General features: G+C 62.7%; 1 protein-coding gene and 1 long non-coding RNA gene across 9 annotated transcripts; one reads left to right on the top strand and one right to left on the bottom strand.

The window, feature by feature from the left end:
* Positions 1-458: 458 nt before the first annotated feature.
* On the bottom strand, positions 459-21,710 carry LOC127489641 (uncharacterized). The gene is made up of 3 exons (XR_007917558.2): positions 21,284-21,710; positions 4,830-5,030; positions 459-4,290 (listed from the first exon to the last, which is right to left on the bottom strand). It is a non-coding gene; the product is annotated as an uncharacterized lncRNA (long non-coding RNA).
* Positions 21,706-27,052, top strand: AEN (apoptosis enhancing nuclease). Of its 8 annotated transcripts, none has more exons than XM_051841344.2 (5): positions 21,706-22,003; positions 22,441-22,609; positions 23,253-23,835; positions 25,786-25,986; positions 26,533-27,052. In XM_051841344.2, exons 3-5 carry the CDS (start codon positions 23,311-23,313, stop codon positions 26,752-26,754), a joined length of 948 nt encoding a protein of 315 aa, XP_051697304.2. In that variant the 5' UTR covers positions 21,706-22,003; positions 22,441-22,609; positions 23,253-23,310; the 3' UTR covers positions 26,755-27,052. The 8 variants fall into 8 exon arrangements, with proteins under 8 accessions (XP_051697304.2, XP_051697299.2, XP_051697302.2 ...); XM_051841339.2 differs by having other exon boundaries at positions 21,868-22,023; XM_051841342.2 differs by having other exon boundaries at positions 21,870-22,003; positions 22,441-22,574.
* Positions 27,053-27,189: the final 137 nt, after the last annotated feature.

The following is a 27,189-nucleotide window of genomic DNA, read 5'->3' as shown; positions in this document are numbered from 1 at the left end:
TCTCCCGACAGCGAGCGCCCCGGGCCAGATGTGCGTGCCCGCGGCTCCCTCCCGTGCCAGCAGGTGCAGTCGGGACGGCAGGTGAGGCAGGTGAGCGCCTGCCGCGGAGTGGAGCGCGTCCTCGCTCGGGGGACAGCGCGCTACCCCAGCCGACTGGTTGGCTTTGGTTTTTTGGTTTCTGTGCTGACTTGTAGGGGGGTCGGCTTGTTTCCGGACGGGGTCCACCTGCAGGTGCTCCGGGAGGGCTGGATTCCCGCCCCGTGTCCGCACGCCAGGCTGAGGGTCTTCATGCAGGGGTTGGGGTGAGGCCGGTTCTGTTCACCGCCAGTGCGTCCCACCTGCGAGTTAATTAACCCGCCTGTGCCCCGGGTTCCCGCCTGTGCACTGGGGTGAGGATGCAGGCGGGAGGAGCAGAGAGGGTTGCTGCGTGTAGAACTCTCAGCACTCGTCCTGGCACATATTTTTAATGATTTATTATTTGTTTGAAAGGCAAAGTTACAGACAGAGAGGGAGAGACAGAGAGAGAGAGAGTCTTTCATCCCCTGGTTCATTCCCCAAATGGCCACAAAGGCTGGAGCTGGGCCAATCCGAAGCCAGGAGCCAGGAGCTTCTTCCCGATCTCCCACGCTGGTGCAGGGGCCCAAGGACTTGGATGGCCTTCCACTGCTTTCCCAGGCCATTAGCAGGGAGTTGGATCAGAAGTGGAGCAGCTGGGACTCTAACCAGCACCCAAGTGGGATGCCGGTACTGCAGGCGGCAGCTTAGCCGGAGGCACCACAACACTGTCCCCTCAGGGAAGACTTTTGTGTGCCAGACCCTGGGTGGTTACGTCACCTGGGAGATTTCATTGAATCCCTGTCAGGAGGATGTTGGAGCCCATTTCACAGATGCCCAAACTGAGCCTCGGTCTCTCCAGCTCCATCCTGCTCTGCATGGCTCACTCTTGCCACAGAGGCCTCTGTTGCTCTGCAGGAATTTCCCGTCCTTTATGGTCCCAGCCCGGCTGGCTCCACGCTCTCCGCCCTGGCGCTCGGTTCTCCCTGTCCTCCATGTCCCTCACCTCTGCTGCCCCTTCAGGCCGGGGACACCGGAGGGGTTTCCAGATTGTGCCGGCGTTTCCCGTGTCACGTGTTTCCTGCTACAAACCTCTCACCGCGGCTTTCCCTTGGCTTGAGGACGCAGGATGCCTGCTGCTGTTCCCAAGGCGGAGAACCTTTTGGATCAGCCTGGCTTGGGTGCAGACCTGCCCGGTGTGCAGGGATCCGGGGGGCCCGGTGTGCAGGGATCCGGGGCCAGGAGCAGCAGCACGCACAGCTCAGAGGTCACGCTTGTCATGAGGCTGCACTGAGAGTCCGACCTCCGAGAAGACTTCAGGGGATTGCAGGTGACCTCCGCGGGGTTTGGGGAACCCGAGCTCGCGGGAGGAGCGTTGAATAGCCCCAGAGAACAGAAGCTGCGGGAAAGGTGCTGGGCGTAGGCTCCGGGGCACAGAGGGGGGATGCACGGCCAGAGACTCGGGCGCAGAGCGCGGGCGTGCGACGGAGGCTCTGGGGACTCGGGGTCTCCCCCTCCCTGCAGGACGTGACCGCTGCCAAAAGAGGAACACGCGTGTTCGCGACCTCTTCAGCACCTGCGCGCCCTGTGCCCGGACCCGCAAGCTGCGGGCACGGTCAGCACCACGGACAGGGCCTGGTCTCCCTGCGCACCCGGTCGCTGGGCGGGGCCGCCCCTGCCCAGGCCGCCCCTCGCGGCGTCCCCCCTCGCCAGAGCCAGGGTCCCCGTCTGCAGGCACTGCCTGAAGCCACCGTGACTCGCGAAGCCCCTCCCGGCCAGTGTCCCGTTGTCCTCAGTCCGGGTGACATGAAGGACCGACAAAGCGTGAAACAGTGCAGGGTCCCAGGCCTGCTTCTTCCCCGCCCCCTCGCCCACTTTCCCCTGAACCCCAACCCTGGGTGTGGCGCAGCCTGGACCCCCCTGGCCCTTTTCATTGTGACTTGTGGCCTGGTCCTGCCGGGGCTGTGAGCATCCAGAGCTGTCAGTCCTGACCAGGCCCTCTGGCCAACACCCGTTCAAGGTCCACCCACAGAGGGCAGTGGGCTTTTCAGGCGCTACTCGCCTCACGCTCTCACCCTCCAGCCCCTTCTGCCTCTCTCTCACCTTCCTGCTTTGGCCGGGGTCACCCAGCTTCCCACCCCTCCTGCTGGTTCACAGCCCTGTGTCCTCCCAGGTCTGGTGGCCTGTGGTTCATGTTCCAGCCTGGCCACCCCATCAGCGCCTGCCCAGGGCAGGCCCAGCGCCATGGTTCTTGGACTCCCAGAGTCAGCAGTGGGCTGGTGGTTGGGGGAGGCAGGTGCCTTGGGGGTGGTCGGGCCACTAGGGCTCCCCCAGCTGTCTCGGCTGCCCCTCTTAGGGCTCTAGCCCCTGCAACTGAGGGGCAGCTACTGGCCTGGAGGGGACACACAGCCGTTGCCTCCCCCAGCCAGTCCCCGCCCTCCCCGGTGGCCTTGCTGAGTGAGATCCACTCTGCGTCTACCTTGTGCCTTGGTCTGGAAGAAGAGAGCTTCTCCCTGCGGCTGATCTGTGTGGCCTGGGCCCCGGCCACTTCAGGGACCAGGGACAGTGTCCTTCCGGGGCTGCATCTCTGCCCACACCTCCAGCCTGCCACGTGCACCCCTGCCACGCTCCACGTCACGTCGCTGAGCTGTGCTGCAGGTGCAGCAGCTGCTCCTCCCGGAGGGAAGGGGCCGAGCGCCCCCCGCGGCCCCTCCAACCCTGCCTCTCAGCAGACCCAGGCTCCGCTCGTGCAGGCCCCAGGCAGTCAGAGCTGTGCAGCCAGGCAGTCAGACGCTGTGCAGCCAGGCAGTCAGACGCTGTGCAGCCAGGCTGTGTGCTCAGCACAGGCAGTCAGACGCTGTGCAGCCAGGCTGTGTGCTCAGCACAGGCAGTCAGACGCTGTGCAGCCAGGCTGTGTGCTCAGCACAGGCAGTCAGACGCTGTGCAGCCAGGCTGTGTGCTCAGCACAGGCAGTCAGACGCTGTGCAGCCAGGCTGTGTGCTCAGCACAGGCGCAGGCCGGCACAGCTGGGGACACTTGCTTAAGACCCAGCGCTGCCTCAGAGAAGTTCCCAGTCTGCTGGCAGAGGCGTAGTCCAGGACCAGGGGCTGCAACACCCCGACCCGCCCCGGATCCGCCCCAGGGCCACTCCCTTCTACCGTCCCTGCCTCCACCCTGGAGGACAGCGCTGTTTGTGGTGCTGCCTCGGCCTGGAGCTGCTGTCTCTGTGGCACGGGGAGCTGGGAGGGAAGGGAGCCCCTCGTTCTAGGGATACGCCCAACAAAGTGGGGCGGGTGGGCAAGGAAAAAGAAACTGAACATTGATGTCCGTGACTGGAAACCAAGTCCCTTCCCCCCCCAAGTGGGGAGGCAGCCGGAGTTACTCCCCCACCTCCTGCCCCACTGAGCAGCTCCTAGGGACAAAGGCAGGAGGTGAGAGGCCTGGGCCCAGCACACGTGCACAGGGGCCTAGGGCGGCAAAGCCCTGGGGCATGAGCACAGGAGCCCCCGAGGGTCCAGCAGGAATCTCTCCCAGTGGCAAGCTGGGGAGAGCCAGGGTCCCTCAGGGACCAGGCCACGGCCTCGGGCAGGATGTGGCACACCAGGGCCAGAATCACCACGTGGCAGTGGCCACGAGGACACTGGATGGCCCTCTGCCGAGCACGAGCAGGCTGAAGTGGTGGGGGGAGGGAAGGGGGACATCCCCTCCCTCGCTTTCACAATCCTCACCGCCTGCAGGGCTGGCCCGGGTGCATCTGATAAGGCTGCGAGCAGGAACACCTGCCCAGCCATCTGGCGCTTTCCTCCCTCCTGGCCCCGCCAGCAGCGTCACAGCTTCCCCGGCAAAGCTTCAGACCCTGACCGGCGAGGGATGGGGGGCTAGGCTGACCCCAGCTGATTCTCACCTCGCGGTGGGGGCTGGGGGGGCGGGAACAGCACCTCTCTCCACATCAGCGGGGCGGGAGCAGCAGCCCCAGGGCCATCCATCACCCCAGGCGCCGGGCTTCCAGGTTCACCTGCAGGGCACTGACCTCGGGAGTGCAGGGAGAAAACCTCGTCGGCTGTACCCGGCAGTGCGTGACCCGTTACTGAATGTATTTAGCTGCTCCAAGAGCTCTGATTTGTGTTCAGAAAAACACAGCTGGAGCTGCTGGGGCCAGCGCATGTCCTGGCTGGGAGGCGGCGTTCTGTCCAGAGGAGGTTCCAGTACCCGTGATGCATATCCTCTGTCACCCCTCTGGTTGTAAATTAAAAAAAAAAAAAAAGTAAATAAGTACAGCCACAAAGCAAGAGGGAAACACACATCTGGGTGGCCCTGGCTCTCATAGTCAGGAGCACACACCACCACCAGGGGCTTCTCTGGCCACTCAAGCCAGGTGGCATCGAGGCAGACAGGAGGGGGATGGGGGAGGCATGTCTGGGAGAGCCCTGACCACCGCTTCCTGAAGGACGCACTGGTGCCTCGGTTTCCCCCCTGAAAGTGGGGTTGCTGTGATGAGCAGGCACTCAGAGGGAACACCTGGCAGCTGGTGGACGCACCCCGCGTGGCCAGCCTCTCCTGCCTTACCTGTCCCTGCCTTTGCCCCACACCCGACATCAGAAGTGCACATCAATGCTGGAGGTGCCTGTTCACCCCTGTGCCTCCTCCCATCGGCTCCAGGGTTCCTGGTCCCTCTTGCTGCTGTCTGTGCTTATACTGCACCTACCCCGTCCATCCCTTGAAGCCACCCCAGGCTCATTGTGTGTTGGTGCCCCCAGCAACAGCCCTTGTCCTACCTGTTGGCATGGGGAATGCAGGAGTTCTTGCAGTGGAGAGCAGGGTCCAGGGTGGAGTTGGAGCTGTGGTCAGAATGTTTGTGTCTGGAGCCGGTGCCGTGGTGCAGCAGGTAAAGCTGCTGTCTGCAGTGCCGGCATCCCACATGGACGCTGGTTCGAGTCCCGGCTGCTCCATTTCCAATCCAGCTCCCTGTTGATGGCCTAGAAAAGCAGTAGAAGATGGCCCAAGTCCTTGGGCCCCTGCACCCATGTGGGAGACCTGGAAGGAGCTCCTGGCTCCTTGCGTCCAGTCTGCCCAGCTCCAGCCGTTGCAGGAGTGAGCTAGCAGATGGAAGCCCTCTCTCTCTCTGTTTCTTTAAAAAGCAGAATGTTCATGTCCCCCAAATTCAAATGTTGAGATCCCAACCCTAAGGAGATGTCAGGAGATGGACCCAGGAGCCCCGGGAGGCACGAGTGCCCTCGCCCTGGTCACAGAGGGAGGACACAGCCAGGAGGCGCTGCTAGGGACCCATGACCTGGACCTGCTGCCCCTGGACCCCACTTGACCTGCTAAGGTGAGAGGAAGCCAGCAGCTTAGGTCTTGTTGCAGCAGCTGGTGGACCAGGACGGTGGAACACGCCCAGCCCCCGCCCCCACAGCGCTGTGTCCACTCTGTCCAGGGCAAGGGGAGGTGTCCACAGCACCACCCTCACCTGTGCACAGCCTGCACAGACAGAAGCCCCGTCTCAGCTCAGGGGGAGGCCCCACCCGGCCACACTCATCAGCACCTGGACCCCGGCTGTCCACACCCAGGACGGACAAGAGCAAACGTGTGTTGCTCGTGATGGCAGCCTGGGTGGGTTAAGACATGTGCATGCACACTCACACACTTTCTTCCTCACACACTCACACACTTTCTTCCTCACACACACATTCTCTCTGAAACACACATTCTCACAAACACATACATTCACACATACATATTCCAGTCTTTTTTTTTTTTTTTTTTTTTTTTTTTTTTTGGGACAGGCAGAGTTAGAGAGTGAGAGAGACAGAGAGAAAGGTCTTACTTCCGTTGGTTCACCTCCCAAACGGCCACTATGGCCGGAGCTGCGCTGATCCGAAGCCAGGAGCCAGGTGCTTCCTCCTGGCCTCCCATGCAGGTGCAGGGCCCAAGCACTTGGGCCATCCTCTACTACCTTCCCGGGCCACAGCAGAGAGCTGGACTGGAAGAGGAGCAACCGAGACAGAATCCGGTGCCCCAACCGGGACTAGAACCTAGGGTACCAGCACCGCAAGCAGAGGATTAGCCAAGTGAGCCTCGGCACCGGCCCACATATTCATACATATTCTCACACACACGTGTGCACACATATGTCTTCACACACAAATCTGATAAAATTATACCTACACAGTGCATGGCCATAATCTCAAAAAACTGACCCTGTCTTGGGTTACAAAGGAAAACTGGAAAAATCCTCAAACTCAAAAATCATAAAGAACTAAAGCTCTGAAAATAGTGAAATAACACTTAAGATTAGTAATTTTAAAAGGATAACTGAAATATTATCTGCTTAGAAAAATAATTAAAATATTCTAAATAACTCTTATATTAAAAGAAAAGAAAATTTCAGTTTATTTAGAAATGAAAGATGGCTGCTTGGTCTGAAGACTTAAAAGGAAACAAACTAGACAAGTTTTTGGTAATTAAAAAATAATCTTTGCATGAGAACGGACTTTAAAATATGACCCAAACCTCAGAGATTCTGGGGAACATATGTGCACATTCGGTCACCTCAGTTAAAAAAAACTCCATGTGGCAAAAACCCTCACAGTCAAAGCCAACAATAGGCTGAGAAAAAAACCCGCAGTTCATATCCCAGACACAGGCTCATTCCCAGGGAGTGGGGTGGGACGGGGCTGTAGGAAAGGGAGCGAAAGAAGGCTCCCATTCCAGGAAGGGGGTTCCAGGGAGTGAAAGAGGGCTCCCATTCCAGGAAGGGGGAACCGGACATAAAGTGAGAACCGGGGCCCGGGGCTGCGAAAGTGCAGGACCCATGGGCATCTCAGCAGACTTTTCCGCATGTACTTTTTAAAAGATTTATTTATTTATTTGAAAGTTAGACTTAGGAGACAGAGAGAGAGATTGAGAGAGAGAGAGAGAGAGAGAGAGAGAGAGAGATCTTTCATCCACTGGTTCACGCCCCGTATGGGTGGCGGTTCGAGTCCCGGCTGCTCCACTTCCCATCCAGCTCACTGCTCATGGCCTGGGGAAGCAGTGGAAGATGGCCCAGGTGCCTGGGATCCTGGTCCCTGAGTCTTCTCTAACACGATGTTTTCTAGATGTTCAAGCTGATGCCTGTCGAGCTGTACCAGCTGCTGTCTGGTATCCTCACGGCACTGCAGCAGCCAGGGGCATAAAGGGCCCATTTGCCTGCTCTCCCTCGGAGGCTGCGGAAGCTGTGCTCTCTCTGCTTACAAGCACCTGCCTGAGACCATGCTGAAGACACCCCAGTTGGTGCTGGGAGGAGGCCGCTGGGTCCCGGGGAGCACAGCGGGGAGGGGGCCGCTGGGTTCCGGGGAGCACACCCGAGGGCCCGCCAGTCGAGTGCACCCCAGGGTGGCTACTGCAGCTCATGCTTCCAGCAGCCCCACATCCCCACCACGGCTCAGAGCCGCAGTCCTGTTCAGTTTCCCAGCTTGGTGTTTCAGTTGCCACGACCATGAGAAGCCGAACTGCCCTCGGGCCTGCCTCGCCAGGCTGGGTCTCGCCCTCACCCGAACTCTGTGGCCACACGGGTGTCCCTTCCCTGGGACTCACTCGGTCACATCTTTGAGTCAGTTTTCAATATTTTTCAGCTTTTTCTGTGTTGATTTATACAAGTACTTTAGGCATTCTAGATGTTAATTCCTCTTGATAAGTTTTGCCAATATCTTTTCCTGATATTTATCTTGATCTTAACTTGGTTTACATTTTTTGCCCTCAGTAAAATTGGTATTTTCGTGTTATTGATCTTTTTATATCTTGTACCTTTCCTGGGGGTAAGAGACATTTTCCTGAATATTTCTCCAAAAGTTTTTCACATTTTTGCTTTCAGTCCTAAATGCGGGCTTATTTTGGAGAATGATGTGAGTTTAGAAACTAATTTTATTTTTCACGTAAATGCTTCCACTGCCAGAACCCACAGACCAGTGTCCCTCCAGGTCCTGCTGTCTCTCTTCTGCTGGGTGCTGGCCCGCTGCCTTGTGTCCTGCGTTGCTACATGGTAAGCCCTCACACCTGCGGGGGAGGAATCCCTGTCCACTTCCTAGAATCCTCGGGTCTATTCTTGACTCTAACTTCATATAAAACTTAAAATTGATGTGTCCATTCACATACAAAGTGATCTGCTGGCTTCCTACACGCCTGTGATAAGTTTATAACTAAACAGGGAGAAGGACAATGTCACGCCTCCGCCCACACGTATCCAACGTCTCCTCCTTCCTTCAGCCTTTATGGGCATCTCCTCAGAAATAGATTTACTCCCGGGCATTTAAGACTTCTCTTGTTATTCAGAATAAGACCATTTTAAATTACCTGTTAACTGCTACTGATTTTTCTAAATTGAGAAATAATTCACGTTCTAAAGAATTCATCCTCTAGGCCGGCGCCGCGGCTCACTAGGCTAATCCTCCTCCTAGCGGCGCCGGCACACCGGGTTCTAGTCCCGGTTGGGGCGCCGGATTCTGTCCCGGTTGCCCCTCTTCCAGGCCAGCTCTCTGCTGTGGCCAGGGAGTGCAGTGGAGGATGGCCCAGGTGCTTGGGCCCTGCACCCCATGGGAGACCAGGATAAGTACCTGGCTCCTGGCTCCTGCCATCGGATCAGGGCGGTGCGCCGGCCGCAACGCGCCGGCCGTGGCGGCCATTGGAGGGTGAATCAACGGCAAAGGAAGACCTTTCTCTCTGTCTCTCTCTCTCACTGTCCACTCTGCCTGTTAAAAAATAAAAAAAAAAAAAAAAAAAAAAAAAGAATTCATCCTCTAAGTGTACAGTTCAATGACTTTTACATATTCAGTGCTAATTCCAGCTCATTTCATGTCCCAGAGGAAGGCTGCAGACCAAGCAGCCCCTCCGCATGCTCTCCTGCTGGTCATCCCCACTGGCCACAGGCCACCTCGGACACTGCTGTGTATAAACAGCCCACATGACAGCACCTGTCAATTCTTCATGTGTCTCCACCTCCAAGGCCCAACCACTTCCCACCCAGCTCGCTGCTAAGGCACCTGGGAAAGCAGCAGAAGATGGCCCAGGTACTGGGGCCCAGCCACCCGTGGGGGACACGTGGATGGAGTTCCTGGGCCCTGGCTTCAGCCTGGCCCAGCCCTGGCCGTCACTGCCCTTTGGAGAATGGAAGATCTGTCTCTCTGTAACCCTGCCTGTCAAATAAATAAGTAAATCTTCGTCTGGGTGAGATGTCAGGGACGCTTTGGGCCTCCTGGCCCTGGGTTTGCCTGTCCACTCATCTCTGCCACCACCAGTGGTCGGTGGCCTGCCCTGGCTTTCCATTGCCATCAGTTATTAAAGTTTGTGCTTCTCTCAATTCAATTCTTTTAAAAATTAATCAACTTCTCGGAGACCTCAAACCTTTACAGTGTCCTTCTGGCTGCCCTCAGATTCTACTCCAATATCTTATCATGCTTCATCTCACCACTGTCAATATCATTTTTTACACCTTTATTTTAAAGAAGATTATTTATTTGAAAGTCGCAGTTGCAGAGAGAGACAGAGAGAGAAATCTTCCATCTGCTGGATCACTCGCTCAGATGCCCACAATAGCCAGGGTTGGACCAGGCGGAAGCCAGGCCTCCCACGTGGGTGCAGGGACCAAATACTTGGGCCTCCCTCCGCTGCTCTCCCTGGCCATTAGCAAGGAGCTGGATTGGAAGTGGAGCAGCCAGGACTTGAACCTGTCTCCCTATGGGACACGAGAGTTCCAGGAAGCAGCTTTACTGGCCAGGCCACAGCGCTGGCCCCTGTGTCTTCTTTTCAAAAAGCAGTCTTCCATGGGCGCATTTGGCTCAGTGATTAGTGGGGTTTAGGACGCCCGCAAGCTCACGGCCAAGGAGGAGGCCAGCTGGGCTGATGATGCATTTGAGTCCAGTGACAACCAAATGTCCCTTATCAGCCCTTTGCTGATAAGATCAAGCCGTCCCGGTCACCAACTGTCGCAGGCAGGATCTGCAGCAGACTGCAGGGCCTGAGACCCAATCCCCACACCTGTCTGCACCAGCTCACTGGAGCAGTAACAAATGCCATCTACTCCTGTTACTCTTAATTACAAACACCACATCATCACATTTCAGAAAACATGCAGAAGCAAGGCGGTGACACGGGTCCTGTGTGCCTGCTTCTCCCCCACTGTGGCTGTGGAGAAGACCTCACGGCTCACTCCCTCCCTGCACGCTGCTTCCCCAGCATCTGCTTGTCCTGTGCCTGCAGAGCATTGCACGCTGGGCGCACCACTCCACCCGCAGGTGCGCTGCCAACTCCCTGTTCTTGGGTGTGTATTGTGTGCTCCATAGAATGCGAAGCCGTGCCATGATGGACATCTCCACGTGCCCAGCACTTCCTGTATTTAGGATTATTTGACTGAGGCAGGGGCTGTGGCACAGTGGGTTCCACCGCTGCATCCTGCATCAGAGGGCCGGTTCCAGTCCTGGCTCCTCCACCTCCTTTCAGCTTCCTGCTGATGAGCTCGGGACAGCAGCAGCAGAGGCCCCAGAGCCTGGGCTCCTGGCTCCTGTGGGATGAACTTCCCGGCTGCTGGCTGTGTCCGGCATTTGGGGAGTGCACCAGCAGACAGAAGATTTCTCTGTGTGTGTGTCTCTTATTCTACCTTTCAAATAAACACGCGAATAAAGAAACAGATGTTTGGGGCTGGTGCTGTGGAGTAGTCGTTACAGCTGCTGCCTGCAGTGCCAGCCTCCCGTATGGGCACCAATTCAAGTTCAGGCTGCTCCACTGCTGATCCAGCTCTCTGCTGTGGCCTGGGAGAGCAGTGGAAGATGGCCCAGGTCCTTGAGCCCCGGTGGCTCCTGGCTTCAGATCGGTGCAGGGCCGTTGCGGCCAATTGGGCAGTGAAGCAACAGATGGAAGACTCTCTCTCTCTCTCTCTCTCTCTCTCTCTCTCTCTCTCTCTTTCTCTGTGTGTGTGTGTGTGTGTAACTGACTTTCAAGTAAATAAATTAATCTTTGAAATAAATAAATGTTAAGTTGTGGAGAATCGGATTTCTAGTGAACTTTTTTTGACAAGTATCAATCACATTTTTAGTGCTCTGAGAGCCCAGGAAACGCGGGCTCCCTACACGGTTGGCGCGCTGTGGTCGGTTTTCTCCTGGCCCCTGCGGGGATGAACCCAGAGGGCTGGGCGGGGTTTGCTCTCGCGCAGGCGGGCCGCCGGAGGCCGTGGGGCCCCGGGGCGGGGAAGCGGCGCACACGCCTGGGCCCAAGGGGACCGCTCCGTCTGGGCAGGTGGACCCGGCCTGGCCCTGAGGCGGGGCGGGCGGAAGCGTCCCCTCAGAGTGACTGTGGTTGCTGCGCAGTGACTGCCCGCAGGGCCCCACGTGGCCTGGGATCAGGTGGCCTCTCTGCGGTCCTGGCAGCCCGGCAGCGGAACCACCCAGGGCAGATAGGTGGACCTGGGCCGGCTCCCGCGCCCTCTGGGACCCAACGGACCGAAATGCCGCAGGCTGCGGGCCTTAGGACCCCCGTCCCCAGCCGTCGCCATGGTCACGGGGGACTTTTGAAGCGAAGTTCGGTGACGCCCCTTCACCATTCGCCTCAAGGGTGACGTCAGGAGCGTTCATGGCCCTGACTCAGCTTTAAAGCCGCCGCCCGCGGGGCCTCTGCAGACTCCTGCGCACTGGACCGACGGCCGCGGGAAGCGGGTGCTCCAGGGCGCGCCCCGAACCTCCAGACCTGCGCCTCTCCTGCACCCTGTTCGGCAGCTCTGAGGGAGGAAGGGGCGCAGCGAGAGCCCGGGCGGCGCGGCCAGGGTCTTTCTCCCCGGAGAACTGGACAGCAAGGGTCCTGCTTCCCTGACGGCCGTGGCGGGTCGGGCCAGGTCACCCCGGCCCAGACCCTAGCGGGAGGCTCGGGGTTGTGAGCTGAGGTTCGCTGGCTGAGCCCAGAATTGCTCCGCCGGCTGCCGGAAGTCCTCGCAGGTGCGCGCCCGGCGCGGGGAGGCGAGGCGGCTCCGGGGCCCGCGGCGGAGCGCTCCGGCCTGTGCTCGCCATCTCGAGTGCCGGGGCGGCCGTTTCTCTTACGCTTGTCTACCCGCTGGCCACGCTGAAGCCGGCCTGCAGCTGGGCTCACCGACTTCGGCGGCGCCACGGCCTCAGGTCCCTGGCGGAGACCTCTCAAGCATACAGAGCGGGAGGAACGCGGGATGGGTAACGAACCCGGCGCCGAGCGCCCCAACCCCCTCTGCGCTCGCGGCGGGCATGCGGGGCGCCCGGGAGTGGGGAAGCACATGTGGCGAGGACCCTTCCCAGCCTCGCCTTTCCCCGAAGGCCGAGGGCATGCCCCCACGCGGCGCCCCTCGGGGTCAGACAGCACCACGTGAGGTCCCGCGCCAGCGCCCTGTCTGGGTGCGGGACGGCTCCACGCGCGCCTGACCGCCCAGGCCCACGAAAAGCACGGGGGTTCGTCCTCGTGGCCCCGGGGTTGGGACCTGATTCTAGCACGTGGCAGGGGAGCTCAGGGCGGACACGCGAGCCCCCGCCCCCGCGATCCCGTCGTGAACCGAGGGAAAACGCGCTGGCAGAGGAGGCCGCAGAGGCCAGGGTGAGGCTGTTTGTTGGGCGCCTACGTTGGACAGTGGACAGAAACTGTCCTGAGCGGACTTGGAGGCTCGCGTTTTCACGCAAAGCAGCCCCGGTAGAAGGACACGCAGCAGAGCCCGCACCGCCGGAGCTAGGCGGCGAGCCAGGAGCGGTTGCCCAGGGGCCCGCCACGGTCCCGCCTCTGGTTGCCTTGGGTACAGCTCCCGCAAGCCCTGAGCCGCTTCCCGCACCCCGTCCGGGAACCGCGCGGGGAACCTTCCAGTGCCAACAAGGGCGCGCGACCAGGTCGCGCCCGCCCCCCTGCCCGGTTCGATCCTGAGGTCGCCCGCGAGCCGCGTTTTCCGGGTGCGGGGCCGGCCCTCGCCCCTCCCCCCTCTGCGGGCCACCGGGGAAGGCCTTCGGCCGCCGGGGATGAAAGGGGCCGGGGCTCTGACCCAGGCGAGGAACGCGCGGCGCTGAGTTCAGGTTGCCCCCAGCCCCCTACAAGCGGCCGCCGGACCACATGGAAAGCACGGGGCTGCCTCCACCTGCAGCCCCGACCGCGGCTCTTGGGACGCTCCGCAGCGTCCGCCGCGCTCGCCTCCGCGCCCTTGGATCCCTTCCCCCGCGCTCTGCGCTCTGGTGTTCCTCCCTCGCGATTATTGCGCCCGCTTCCCTCCCAGCCTCGCTGCCTGCATCCCGCTGAACCTCCGGATGGAACTTTGCCCGCGGCTTTCCAAAGGCCGCCGTGAGCGCCCTAGGAGGGCCGCGTTGCTGGGACGGTCTGCGCCCTGCAGCGCCTGAGTCGTGCGTCCCGGGCCCCGCGACTTCCTGGGGCGCAGCCCGCAGTGCCAGCGCCCGCCCCACTCGGGCCGTCGCTGACACCTGAATCCTGAGAATGATTGAGTCAGACATCTGAAGCATTAGAATTTCAGCCCGAGATTAAGGCCGTCGTCGGCCGGCTGCCCGCAGTTCTGCGGCATTCACGCAAAACCGCTCTCCTCTGTCTTGTTCCTCACCAGGCAACCTCCCTGTTGGGCCTCACCGCGCGGCTGGCCTGGTGCCCTCTGCGTTCTCACATCTCTAATGCCCCATAGCAACAAGAGATTTTTTTTTTTTTAACTATTGTCCCTTTTGTGCACGTTTTCTGTACAGACGGAGTCCACTTTCCGTTCACCATGATGACTGAGATCTCATTGGGCCAAGAGGAAGAAGCGCTTTCTCATTGGTCGGTGTGCCTTGCCTCGCCAGCCAATAAGAAGCTGCCATTTATCCCTTGCGGACTGGCTGGGGAGCAGGGTACCCACAGGGATGGCGTGCAGGCCCCTCTGACAGCCCAGGAGAACCGGGAGTCCCAGGGCCCAGGGTCTGGTCTTCACTTCGGCCACTGCAGAGTGCGTGCACCGCGGGGGTAACTTTCCCACCTGGCCGTTTGTCCCTCACTGGAGCCTGCCCTCACAACACACCGCCTCTCGGCTTTGGAACTCTCAGCCCCCCCCGGGCCTGCCTTCCCAGGCCAGCACTACCCGGTCTTTCCCTGCTTCTTGGTGGTGGAGGTGCTGGAGTAGGCAGATGCCTAGTGAGGAGCTGCCTCCTCTGCTGACCCACTCTGGGCACAGGTTAGTGGCACCGGGAGCCCTGGGGCTGGACTGTCAGCCTTTCCCTCTGGCTGCGTCTGGTGCACCTGCTTCCCCAGGTGCTTCTTGTGCTATATGTGGGGCTGGGTGTCAACACACATCACCTATCTGCCTCTGTCAGAGACAGGCAGCCCTGGCCCTGGCCTGGCCCTGGCCCCTCCCTGCCATCAGCTGGAAGAGAGAGCTCAGTAGCTGTTACCATGGTTACCTAGAGTGGCCATCGCCCAGAGGAGGGGTTTGGGGATCATGGTCACGGAGAACCATGGAAACTGGTATTGCTAAGGACTCTTCTGAGGACTGTGGTGGGGAGCAGGCGTTGCGGGCTGAAGGGCAGGTCCTCTTTTCAAGGCGTGTTCCAGCGGGCGCTGCGGCTCACTAGGCTAATCCTCCACCTGCCGCGCTGACACCCGGGGTTCTAGTCCCGGTTGGGGCGCCGGGTTCTGTCTCAGTTGTCCCTCTTCCATTCCAGCTCTCTGCTGTGGCCCGGGAAAGCAGTGGAGGATGGCCCAAGTGCTTGGGCTCTGCACCCACATGGGAGACCAGGAGGAAGCACCTGGCTCCTGGCTTTGGATCGGTGCAGCGCTGGCCATAGCGGCCATTGAGGGGTGAACCAACAGAAAAGGAAGACCTTTCTCTCTGTCTCTCTCTCTCAGTGTCTAACTCTGCCTGTAGGAAAAAAAAAAAAAGGCATATTCCTTGGAGACCAGAGCAGCCTTTTGGCCCCTTGTTTCTCCCCCAACCCGTGGAGTCCGTTTTCATCCATCTGCATAGGGCCGGTGAAGTGGGTTCCTGGCTGCCCCTCTCCCTCTCCGCCTGCTTGCCCAGGCAGCGTGCCCAGGCAGAGCAAGGAGCGGAGAGCAGCTGTGTGCATGTCCAGGCGGCCATCCAGGGAGCTGGGCGCTTCAGCTCTCAGCTCGTCTCTCGCCGCCCGGCGCTGAGCTCCAGCTCCCTGAGAGGCCGGTCTTCCTCCCCTGTAGCACCTTGTCCCTGGTCACCCTGCTCTCCACATCACAGCTCTCTGGCAGGAGAGGAGGTGCAGGTATGTTATTTTAGAAGAAACCAGAGACCACGCGTCCCTCTCTGTCCCTGAAGGCTGACGTGGGGGAGCTGCAGCATGAGGAGGGTCTGTCCACTTGAGGACCTCTAAAGCCCAAAGCAAGCTGGCTCTGCCATCTTCTCCCTGTTGCACCTGGGCCCCTGGGTTCCTCGCATCCAGGAAAGCCCTCCCCACCTCACATGGAGGACACAACCCAGGGCTGAGGCTGCACACGGCACCTGTGTGCAGGTCACTTCCAGGAGCAGGGCCCTGCTGGCTGAGCCACCAGGACGCTGTGGCTTTTGCTGGTCAGGGAGTGGAGGTGCCCACCAGTGCAGTCAGAGGATGGCGCAGGGCCTGCTGCAGGGGAAATTAGCTGGGTGCCCAGCCTGGTCCAGGGGAGAGACCACCCCCCTGCCAGCTCGCACCCCTTCCTGGCTGTTTATTCCGCTTGCCGGGCACAGGCACCTCACTCTCAGCGCAGGCTCAGTGAGCCTGGGCAGGCAGCCCCTGCCCTGACGGTGCAGGGCAGGAGGGGAGGGGCTGGCGGGGGCCGGCACCACCTGGAGCTCTTTCCCCTCCCTTCTCTGTTCTCTAGTGCTCTGTGAAAAGAAGGAGAAATGGCCCCTGCCTGCTTTCCTTTGAAAGTAAGATCCCCGACTACTACAGGGAGGATTTGACCGCGGTAGAACTCTCCAGAAAAGACAAAGAAAGAAGAAAATAAGTTCTGCCCCAACTCCAGCAGAGGAGAATTCCGAGGTGGGGGAGCGGTGGTGGTAGGAGGGGGCTGAGGCTGGCCCTGCAGAAGCATCCATCCAGCCACCCGTGTGTGTGTGTGTGCGTGTGTGTGTGTGCGCGCGCATGTGGAGGGCTCTGGGTGCGGCCCCCAGGACTGGACCGGCCAGCCCCGTCTGGAAGACTAGTGATTTTGTTGTTGTCTCGCTGTGCTCAACAACAAGTCCCAGTCTGCCGCACGGTGCTGGCCATGCAGCGGGTGCCCCTTTCTGCCGCCACCCCCACACTTCCTAGGAAACAGCTCAGCAGACACAGCGCCTCCTTCACTCTCCTGTGACCCCAGGAGGGGCCCAGGACAGGGAGGGAGAGGGAGCCTCATGACTGTCCCTCATTCCTCCTAAGCTGTTTCGAGGCACCCGCAGTGGGAGACCCGGGGGTCTCACCCCGGGACCCGGCTGTCTGGTCCTGGAGAGCACAGTATCTGCAGCAGGGGACGAGACCAGAGGGGAGTGGACTGGGGTGCAGGGGACGTCCAGGGCCCAGAACCTGCCCCAGTGCTGCTGGCCCAGAGATGTCACCAAGGGAAAGTGGGGGTGGGGAAGCCCCCTGCCCCAGCAGAGGTGACCGGAGGACACTGGTGAACCGGACATCCCCTGTCGGCGAGCTCATCAGAGTGGCGGCAGCCCTGTGTGGGACGTTGCTTCCTGATAAGCGGAGGTGGAGGCTCAAGGCCCCCTGCTGCCCTATGGGAGACCCTGACGGTTCTGGGCTCCTGGCTTCAGGCTGGGCCAGGTCTGGCTGCCATTTGAAAGGGAGTGAACCAGCTAATGGGAGATCTCTCTCTAACTCTACCTTTCACGTAAATTAATTCAAAAACTAAAAAATTTGTTTATTTGGGCTCCCAGCCACACGTTCACTCCCCAGAGGCCCACGCTGGCGCCATGCGGTGTTGCAGGGAGCCGGGGCCGGGAGTGGAACACACTCAGGTCTCGCGCGCATGACAGGCAGAAGCCCAGTGGCCTGTGCCATCCGCACCACCCCCCGCGAACCGCGCCCGGACGCTCCGGTCCGGCGAATGGCAGGGACGCGGGCTTGGCAGCCGCCCCACTACAACCGCTCCCCGCCGGCGGCGCGGGCCCTCGGGGGCCGCAGGGGCGTGGGAGAAGCCACGGGCGGGCCCCTGCGGAGGTGACTCGGTCGAGGTTCCGACCCCGCGCCCACCGCCCCAGTCCTCACGCCAGAGGGTCCGCCGGCTGTCGGGGCCGCCAAAGACTCCACACGGGGCCTCCCCGAAGTGGGACAGGCGGGGGCACGTCCGGTTCAGGGCACCCCCTCCGCGCGAATGGACGCAGCCCGTGCCCGCCTCGGTCCGGCTGGCGGAATCCGGGCCGGGTGGGCGGGGGGTGGGGCGGGAGCCTGCCTGGGGTCCCGCGCGAAGGCCTCCCCGCCGCTCCCGAGACTCGCGGCCTGCGGCGCCCTCTGCCGGCCGCACTGGGCAGCTGCGTCTCTGCCGTCTGGGGCCGCGCGCCCCCCTGCGGAGCCAGGGCTGGAGGACAGGGTCCCAGCCCGTGGGAACCCAGAATCCCGGGCCATGGAAACTCAGGATCCCGGCCTCAGGGCGTTGTCCAGGTCCCCACGTTCAGCCGACAACGGGGCACTACTGACTTAACTCCAGTCTGAAGTGAGCCTGCAATAGCACACAGTAGAATTTCTCTGCATCCAATCCGAACCTCCATAAAAATCAACCACATGAAAGCCTTGCTTTGCGCTAAGGGTGCTGGGAGCGCACGAGTTGCGGACGCCGCTGTCAAGGTTTCAGGGTGACTGGCGGCCCGGGTCCGGAGTGCAGCCTCTATGCAGGGGGCTGCCCGTGTGAACGAGTCCTCCGCACACCTGCGGCCCCGTTTCGGCCGCTTCGCACCCTCACAGGCGGCAACGGGTGGCTTTATAATGCGGGGCCCCGGGGCAGAGACCCAGGCTGCTGTGCCACTACACTTGGAGAGCCACTGCTTCAAAACTGACCAGGCCAGTGCGTCCTTTCAAGCCTGCGGCTTGCCTATCACACGGGTGCCGCAGAGCCGGCCCCGTGACTACGGCAGGACAGACAGAACCAGGGAAAGTCCTGTGCGGAGTGCTTCCAGCCGAAAACCTGCAGGAGAAGAGTAGGGACCCAGCAGAAGTCGGGGGTCCCACCCAGGCCCCAGCCCAGCCTGTGGGCGGCACCTGGGCAACCGCCCTGTTGGACACTGGGCCTCACAATTCTGCTTGATAATATATTTTTACCAAAATTCCATGTAGTTACAAAGCTGCAGTGTAGACTTTAAAGAACACAGGGGAGTCTGAATGTTGTCTGACTTGGAGCCAACATGGTTTATTTTCAAGGACGTGGGAACTTCTCACCACTGGGATTTCACCACCCACCCTGCTTCTACAGCAGCAGTGGCTGAGGGGTGGGGCGAGCGGCCCGGGGTTAAGGTGCCACTCTCGAGGCTCGATCCCAGCCTGGGTTCGAGTCCCAGCTCTGCTCTGGCCCAGCTCCCTGCAGCGCACAGCCTGGGAGGCAGCAGGTGAGGGCTCAAGTACTTGGATCCTGTCACCGACGGGAGAGACTTGGATTGAATTCCTGGCTCCTGGTTTGGGCCTGGCCCAGCCCTGGCTGTTGCAGGCATTTGTGGCATGAAACAGCAGAAGGGAGATCTTTTTGTCCCTCACTCTGCCATTTTTTTTTAAAGATTTTTATTTATTTACATGAGAGGTAGAGTTAGAGAGAGGAAGAGACAGAGAGAGGTCTTCCATCTGCTGGTTCACTCCCCAAATGGCCACAATGGCTGCAGCTAAGCCGATCCAAAGCCAGGAGCCAGGATCTTCCTCCAGGTCTCCCATGCGGGTGCAAGGGCCCAAGCACTTGGGCCACCTTCCACTGCTTTCCCAGGCCATAGCAGCGAGCTGGTTTGGAAGTGGAGCAGCTGGGACTGGAACCGGACTGGAACCCTTAGCGCATCTACTGGAACCAGCTGCAGGTGGAGGCTTAACCTATGCCACAGCGCCAGCCCCCAACGTTCTTCTTTGCTTCCTAAGTGACTGGCTGCTCTACTCGGCCCACTAGTCAACGGCACCAAAATGCTTGTTGGCCAAAGTGTGGCTATAGTTGGGTTCTCCAAGGTGCCAGGACGCTGGCTCGCCTCAGCCTCTGCCATCACACACCCCTTCTTCCCAGATCCCTCCCCCAGGAACAGGCTGGCCCCAGCACTGGACGTCCATGCAGCCCCGCTCACCCCACTTCCGACTCTCTCTGCACCCTGAACAATCCTTCCAAGGACAGTCTCCTTCCCAAGCCAGGTCGCTTTCCGTGTTGTGCTGTGCACAACGTTGTTTTTTCTGCTTAACTTTGTATCATCCAAGCTGCTCAGAGCGAGCAACTCACGAGTCTGTCCTTAGCTCCATCCTCTGCTCCCGTCCCCACACCCTCTCCTCCAGGTGCCCACGCCCCCCTCCCCCAGGACCCCACGCCCCCTCCCCCAGGTCCCCACGCCCCCTCCCCCAGGTCCCCACGCCCCCTCCCCCAGGTGCCCACGCCCCCTCCCCCAGGTCCCCACGCCCCCTCCCCCAGGTCCCCACGCCCCCCTCCCCCAGGACCCCACGCCCCCTCCCCCAGGTCCCCACGCCCCCCTCCCCCAGGTCCCCATGCCCCCTCCCCCAGGTCCCCACGCCCCCTCCCCCAGGTCCCCACGCCCCCCTCCCCCAGGACCCCACGCCCCCTCCCCCAGGTCCCCACGCCCCCTCCCCCAGGTCCCCACACCCTCTCCTCCAGGTCCCCACGCCCCCTCCCCCAGGTCCCCACTCCCTCTCCCCCAGGTCCCCACGCCCTCTCCTCCAGGTGCCCACGCCCCCTCCCCCAGGTCCCCACGCCCCCTCCCCCAGGTCCCCACTCCCTCTCCCCCAGGACCCCACGCCCCCTCCCCCAGGTCCCCACGCCCTCTCCCCCAGGACCCCACGCCCCCCTCCCCCAGGACCCCACGCCCCCTCCCCCAGGTCCCCACTCCCTCTCCCCCAGGTCCCCACGCCCTCTCCCCCAGGACCCCACGCCCCCCTCCCCCAGGACCCCACGCCCCCTCCCCCAGGTCCCCACGCCCCCTCCCCCAGGTCCCCACGCCCCCCTCCCCCAGGACCCCACGCCCCCTCCCCCAGGTCCCCATGCCCCCTCCCCCAGGTCCCCACACCCTCTCCTCCAGGTCCCCACGCCCCCTCCCCCAGGTCCCCACTCCCTCTCCCCCAGGTCCCCACGCCCCCTCCCCCAGGTCCCCACTCCCTCTCCCCCAGGACCCCACGCCCCCTCCCCCAGGTCCCCACGCCCTCTCCCCCAGGACCCCACGCCCCCTCCTCCAGGTCCCCACGCCCCCTCCCCCAGGTCCCCACTCCCTCTCCCCCAGGTCCCCACGCCCCCTCCCCCAGGTCCCCACGCCCTCTCCCCCAGGACCCCACGCCCCCTCCCCCAGGTCCCCTCGCCCTCTCCCCCAGGACCCCACGCCCCCTCCCCCAGGTCCCCACGCCCCCTCCCCCAGGTCCCCACGCCCTCTCCCCCAGGACCCCACGCCCCCTCCTCCAGGTCCCCACGCCCCCTCCCCCAGGTCCCCACTCCCTCTCCCCCAGGTCCCCACGCCCCCTCCCCCAGGTCCCCACGCCCTCTCCCCCAGGACCCCACGCCCCCTCCCCCAGGTCCCTATGCCCTCTCCTCCAGGTCCCTATGCCCTCTCCCCCAGGTGCCCACGCCCCCTCCCCCAGGTCCCCACGCCCCCTCCTCCAGGTCCCCACGCCCCCTCCCCCAGGTCCCTATGCCCTCTCCCCCAGGTCCCCACGCCCTCTCCTCCAGGTCCCCACGCCCCCTCCCCCAGGTCCCCACGCCCCCTCCTCCAGGTCCCCACGCCCCCTCCTCCAGGTCCCCACGCCCCCTCCCCCAGGTCCCCACGTCCCCTCCCCCAGGTCCCTGCGGCCGTCCCCACACCCATCATTCCTCCCTGCACACAGCCACAGTGGACTCCCCAGAAAGCAGCTCTGCTGGAGTAGCATCTGTGGCTTCAGCCCGTCCGTCTCCCAAAAGCCTCTGGGGATTGGCGTAGCAGGACCGACGCCGCCCAATGTCCCCTGGGTAAGGCTCAGTCCCGCCGCATCCCAGGCCTGCAGGAAGTGCGGGCCGCTGCTCAGGTCGGGCCCTCCCCTGGGACAGAGGTGGCTCTCTCACCCTCCGTAAGCGTCAGCTTTCCTACCTGTGAGACAGGCCTGGGACATCACCGGTGGTCCGCGATGGCATCTTGTTCTTGCTCTGGTCACACAGCCCTGACTTGTCAGTCACGCCGGCTGCCACCTGCCAGCCAAGTGCGGCTCCCGGTCAGCTCCAGGTGTGCGAAAGAACGCATGGGAAAGCAGCAGCCAGGGTGCAAACGCTGTCTCGTCTAGTGTGGACCATGGCCCGCGAGCGGTACCGTTCACGGCATAACCCGGGAGGAGGGGGCTCCTGTTCCCCCACAGACGCGAGTGCGCTGTTAGTCATCAGTCCCTGCGGCCTCAAGTTCACAGGACACCCCGTGACTCAGAAATCGGGGTGGAGGGGGCAGGGGGCCGGGGCGCCGGGGGGCGGGTCACTTGGAGGGGCGGGGCGCTGGGGGCGGGGCACTGGAGGGGGCTGAGGGGGCCTGGGGAGAGAGGCGCAGACCGGAGCTGGCTGGGACGCGCGGAGGCCACGCCCCCACGACGGCTCAGTTCACCGGGGGCGTGGCCTGCTGGCACACCGCCGCGACCCTACGGAGTCCCTCCCTTCTGCTCTCGTAGCCTAGCGTCAGCTAGACGGCCTTGGCCAATCAGAAGAGGACGAAGGCGGGCGCTGCCTACCAGCCGGCCAATAGGCGAGCGGCCGGCCGGGCTTGCCCGGGCATGCGGGAGCTGCGGCGGCAGGGCCTCCACGTGCGGGCGGAGGCGACTCCGGGCCGGTGGGTGAGCAGAAGCCCAGGTGGGCCGGGGGCCTCGGGGAGTGGGCCGGGGGCCTCGGGGAGTGGGCCGTGGCCGGCGGGGCCGGGCCGGGCGGGCTGGGGTCCTGTTGCGGGCGGGCGCGGCCGGGGCGTGACCGGCGCTGAGTCGGCACCGGGAGGCCGCGTCGCTGTCCGCGGGCGGTGCGGTCGTAGGGACCAGGTCGAGCCGGCTCTCGGTCGCGGGTGGGGCTGGCGCCCCGGCCTCTTCCGCAGCGACGTGGGAGCCGCCCGGAGCCCCGGGGACTCTGGGCGAGCCCGGGGCCCGGCCTGCCCGTGGCTGGGCAGGGCACCTAAGTCCGGGCTGCCCAGTGCTGGGACGGACGCCGTGGGTCGCACGGCCCCGCACGGAGCGCGGGTTCCGGCGCCTTCGCCTGGAGCTCACCGTGCCTCCTTCGCAGGCCTCACTCCTCCGGGAAGCCCTCCGGGACCGGCCTGCACCGTCTCCAGCGCAGTCCCTGACGGAGGCGCCTGCGGCTTCCGCGTCCGCTCGGGCTCCAGCGCCCTCGTACCCGCCCAGCCGGCCTTGCGCGATGTGAGTGACCCGGGCCTGCGGGCTAGGGAGGGGCGGTGAGTCCTGGCCGCGGCCGCTCTGCCGTCCGAGCGGAGAGCAGGGGGCTTGGTCCCTGCAGCCTGGGGGGAGGGGCAGGGCTGCCGCAGGGACACTGGGCACTTTCTGTGACTTGCTTTTTTCCTTAAAGATGTGTTTATTGGAAAGAAAAGCTTGTCCATCTGGTGGTTTACTCCTCAGACGCCTGAAGCAGCCCAGGTTGGGTCAGGCAGAAGTCAGCGCCCAGAACAACATCGGGTCTCCCGTGCGGGTGGGGGGGCCCAACTACTTGGGTTGGAGCTGGACCTGAAACAGTAGCTCGCAGCATAACCGCCTGCGCCCTCCTACAAGCTATTTGCTGGTAACTGTGTAGCTGGAAACCTTTCGTGTCCAGGGGAGCGCCTGAGATCGAGATGGAGGGCAGATTCCGGGTTCTACTTGACAGGTGTCGCCTAGGAGTCAGGCAGCCGCTCGGGTTCTTTCCTGTGGAGTGGGGGTCGTCGGGTTTGTGTGGGTTGTTCAGGTGCTGTTGTCAGTGATGGTGTTGGCAGCGGGTCCTCGGGCAGCTGCCACCCCCCGCTGCAGCACAGGCCGCAGGGCGGCCCGCTGGCTGGGGCCGGGCACACTCCTCAGCCAGCCTCTCTCCCTGTCTGTCTTCTGCAGGCCGCTGCCCCAAGGCAAGAGCACCTCCCAGGCCTCCCTTGTCCAGAGCCATGAGCTGATGGGGACGGTGCCCCGGGAGGCCCCGGATTCTGCCCCGTGCCTGTGCCCGACCCTTGGCGGCCTGAATGCTAAGGACGGGCTTCGGAACCGGCACAAGAGGAGGAGCCGGCAGCACCAGCGGTTCATGGCGCGGAAGGCCCTGCTGCAGGGACAGGGGCAGGGGCTGCTGAACCTGCCTCCGGAGCCAGAGCCGCTGCCGGGCACCCAGGCTCCCGACAGCCAGGGGCAGCACCCGGGGGCCGGCTCTGGCTGTGCCCCGTGCAGTAGGAAGCCCACCCGCAAGGAGGCCGCGGGACTCGTGCCCAGCAAGTGTGTGGCCATTGACTGCGAGATGGTGGGCACGGGACCCCGGGGGCGGGTAAGCGAGCTGGCCCGCTGCTCCGTGGTGAGTTACCACGGCGACGTGCTCTACGACAAGTACATCCGGCCGGAGATGCCCATCACGGACTACCGCACACGCTGGAGCGGCGTCACCCGGCAGCACATGCGCAAGGCCATCCCCTTCAAGGAGGCCCAGAAGGAGGTCAGGGCTGGGGGCCGGCGGGGGTCTGGTGGTGGGCGGAGACCTCAGAAGGCTTCTGTGACTACAGTCCCTGACCCTGATCCACTCAACCGGGGCCCGCGTGGGCGATCTGGACAAAGGCGGTGCCGGCAGTCAGGTTCTGTTTTCTGCTGGTTGTGACTACAGCCATGCCCGACCGCAGGAAGCACCCGACTGGTGGGCTCCAAGCCCAGCTGTCCTGAGAGGGCTGTGACTCTGTGTCCCTGAGGTCGCACACGGAGCAGACAGGCTCACGTGGGAACTGGGCTGGGCACACCCTCACAGGACTGTCAGTGACACCCAGGATGAAAAGAACCCTGATAACAATGGGGCACCCTTTGGGCCTGTTAAGTGGTTAGGAAATGCATTAACCCTTTACCTGTCTGCTTGTGAGAGCAGGTGTGAGGGCTGCTGCTGGGGTGCTGTGGGTGGGTGGTTCCCTGGACGGAGGGGTGCTGTGGGTGGGCGGTTCCCTGGACGGAGGGGTGCTGTGGGTGGCAGTTCCCTGGACGGAGGGGTGCTGTGGGTGGGCGGTTCCCTGGATGGAGGGGTGCTGTGGGTGGCAGTTCCCTGGATGGAGGGGTGCTGTGGGTGGGCGGTTCCCTGGATGGAGGGGTGCTGTGGGTGGGTGGTTCCCTGGATGGAGGGGTGCTGTGGGTGGTGGTTCCCTGGACGGAGGGGTGCTGTGGGTGGGCGGTTCCCTGGATGGAGGGGTGCTGTGGGTGGCAGTTCCCTGGATGGAGGGGTGCTGTGGGTGGGCGGTTCCCTGGATGGAGGGGTGCTGTGGGTGGGCGGTTCCCTGGATGGAGGGGTGCTGTGGGTGGGCGGTTCCCTGGATGGAGGGGTGCTGTGGGTGGGCGGTTCCCTGGATGGAGGGGTGCTGTGGGTGGGCGGTTCCCTGGATGGAGGGGTGCTGTGGGTGGGGCTCGGCAGCGTTGCTGGGTGTTTCTCAGGATGCAGGCAGGTGTGAGCAGAGTGCAGGTCTCCTCCCAGCATGTCAATTGCCTTGGAACAGATGTGTATTTTTTTCTTTTTCTGAAGATTTATTTATTTATTTGAAAGAGTTACACAGTGAAGGAGAGGCAGAGAGAGAGAGGTCTTCCATTTGCTGGTTCACTCCCCAGTTGGCTGCAATGGCTCCACCGATCCAAAGCCAGGAGCCAGGAGCTTCCTCTGGGTTTTCCCATGTGGGTGCAGAGGCCCAAGCACTTGGGCCATCTTCCACTGCTTTCCCAGGCCACAGCAGAGAGCTGGATCAGAAGTGCAGCAGCTGGGACTCGAACCGGCACCCATATGGGATGCTGGCACTGCAGGCAGTGGCTTTACCTGCTGTGCCACAGCGCCAGCCCCACAGATGCGTATTTTCAAAAGAAGTCTTAGGACAGCTGCCTGAATGAGAGCAGAGCGACACCTGATGTGAAGATGGGGCACAGGCCCCTGCCCTGGCCTCCCTGGGTATGGGGAGGGTTGGGGCAGACTCCCAACCACAGGGCCGGGCTGCTGGCTACCCAAGAACTGCGCCAGGCTCGGTTCTGGTTTCACCCGCTAGGCGAGTGAGTAATCAGCGATCAGGTGAAGTGCTGTTGTTGGAGCCTCACTGGTTAAGTCAGATGCGGCTCCTGCCGTGCGGGAGGGGATGGGGTGGCTGAGCCGGGTGCTGGCACCACTGCAGGGGAGAATGAGGAGCCCAGTGTAGAGTAGGCAGGCGAGGTGAGGCGCGGCGCCCAGGCATGTAGAAGGCCTGGAGTGCTGGAGTCCGGTAACGCGAACCCCCCCCACACACACACACACGGGTGCTGTTTGCTGTGCTGGTCCTGTAGGAGACTGCGCGGTCGTGGGCCCGGCCTCAGGTGCAGGTTCCTGTGCCGAGCCTCCGCTCGGAGCCTGGCTGTGGCCGCTGCCGGGGCCTCTGACTCCCGCTTCCACCCTCAGATCCTGAAGCTCCTGAAGGGGAAGGTGGTGGTGGGGCACGCCCTGCACAACGACTTCCAGGCCCTCAAGTACGTGCACCCTCGGAGCCAGACCCGGGACACCACGTGTGTCCCCAGCCTCCTCAGCCAGCCCAGCCTCCACGCCCGGGCGCGGGTCTCTCTCAAGGACCTGGCTCTGCAGCTGCTGCACAGGAGGATCCAGGTACGTGGAGGGAGAAAGCCCCACTTCCTGTGGTTCTTTGCCAGCCCAGGTCTGGGGGCCCTGCACATGGTTCAGTCCCCCTGCAGAGCAGCCATGGTGTCTCTCAGCCCTTCCCTATCATGCTATGATCACCACGTTCCTCCAGCCTGGTCTCAGATGAGCCCCCTCCTGACTCCTGCCCCTGCCCCTGCCCCACAGCCTGAGCCTCGAGCAGATTTCTGTCGTGGCTCCCGTCTCAGGAGAACAGGCTCAGAGAGGCCAGTGGCCTGGGTGGGGGGGACGGCTGGCGCTCAGAGTCCGGGTGGCCTGGGGGGGATGGCTGGCGCTCAGAGAGGCCGGGCGGCCTGGGGGGGATGGCTGGCGCTCAGAGAGGCCGGGCAGCCTGGGGGGATGGCTGGTGCTCAGAGAGGCCGGGCGGCCTTGGGGGGATGGCTGGCGCTCTGGCCCTTCTCTCTGCACCCCGAGGTGGGCACGTGTTCTCAGGCCTGTACAAGAGCTGCAGGAGGAGGCTCTGGCCAGGGCTGCAGGCAGATGTCTCATCTACAGGTGGGCCGGCACGGGCACTCGTCTGTGGAAGATGCCACAGCAGCCATGGAGCTCTACCGACTGGTGGAGGCACAGTGGGAGCAGCAAGTGGCCAGCGGCCTCCAGGCCCACCGTGAGGACGGGGACCCTGACAGCAGCACTGACATGGAGCAGTACATGGAAGACCAGTACTGGCCTGCGGACTTGGCCCAGGGCCCCAGAGGAAGAGCTGGGGAGGAGTGAGGTGTAGAAGGAGGACCGAGGGACCAGGGCAGGGCCTGGCCGTGTCCTGTCTCCCGCCCGTGGCATAGCCCTGTCTCCAGTCCCTGGACTCACTCGTGGCACTTTACACTCTCCAGGAAATGGCCAGCAGACGGCCCCCTGGGGCCCAGCACGCCAGTCCCTGGCCTTCCCCACCCCCACATCTGAGGTCACCAGCAGGTGCCGCCCACCGAGCTGTCATCTCCCCTGGGGCACGGGTGGGGTGAGCACCTGTCTGTGGTCAATGAGTGAAATAAACAGCGCTGGAGTTGAGAGCCAAGGCCCCTGAGGGACAGGTGTCTCCGTGGTTGGGGCAGGCTGCGTCCCCCTGTGGCGCTGGCCCTTCCTGTGCTGGGCACAGCTCAGGGAGGAGCAGAGCAGTGCTGGGTGGGCACTGGAAAACTGATTTTGACCCAA

The sequence above is a fragment of the Oryctolagus cuniculus genome, chromosome 12 (assembly GCF_964237555.1).
Source record: "Oryctolagus cuniculus chromosome 12, mOryCun1.1, whole genome shotgun sequence".
NCBI classification, from domain to species: domain Eukaryota; kingdom Metazoa; phylum Chordata; class Mammalia; order Lagomorpha; family Leporidae; genus Oryctolagus; species Oryctolagus cuniculus.
Note: the sequence above shows the minus strand (reverse complement) of the source record. Positions and strands in the feature narration are given on the sequence as shown.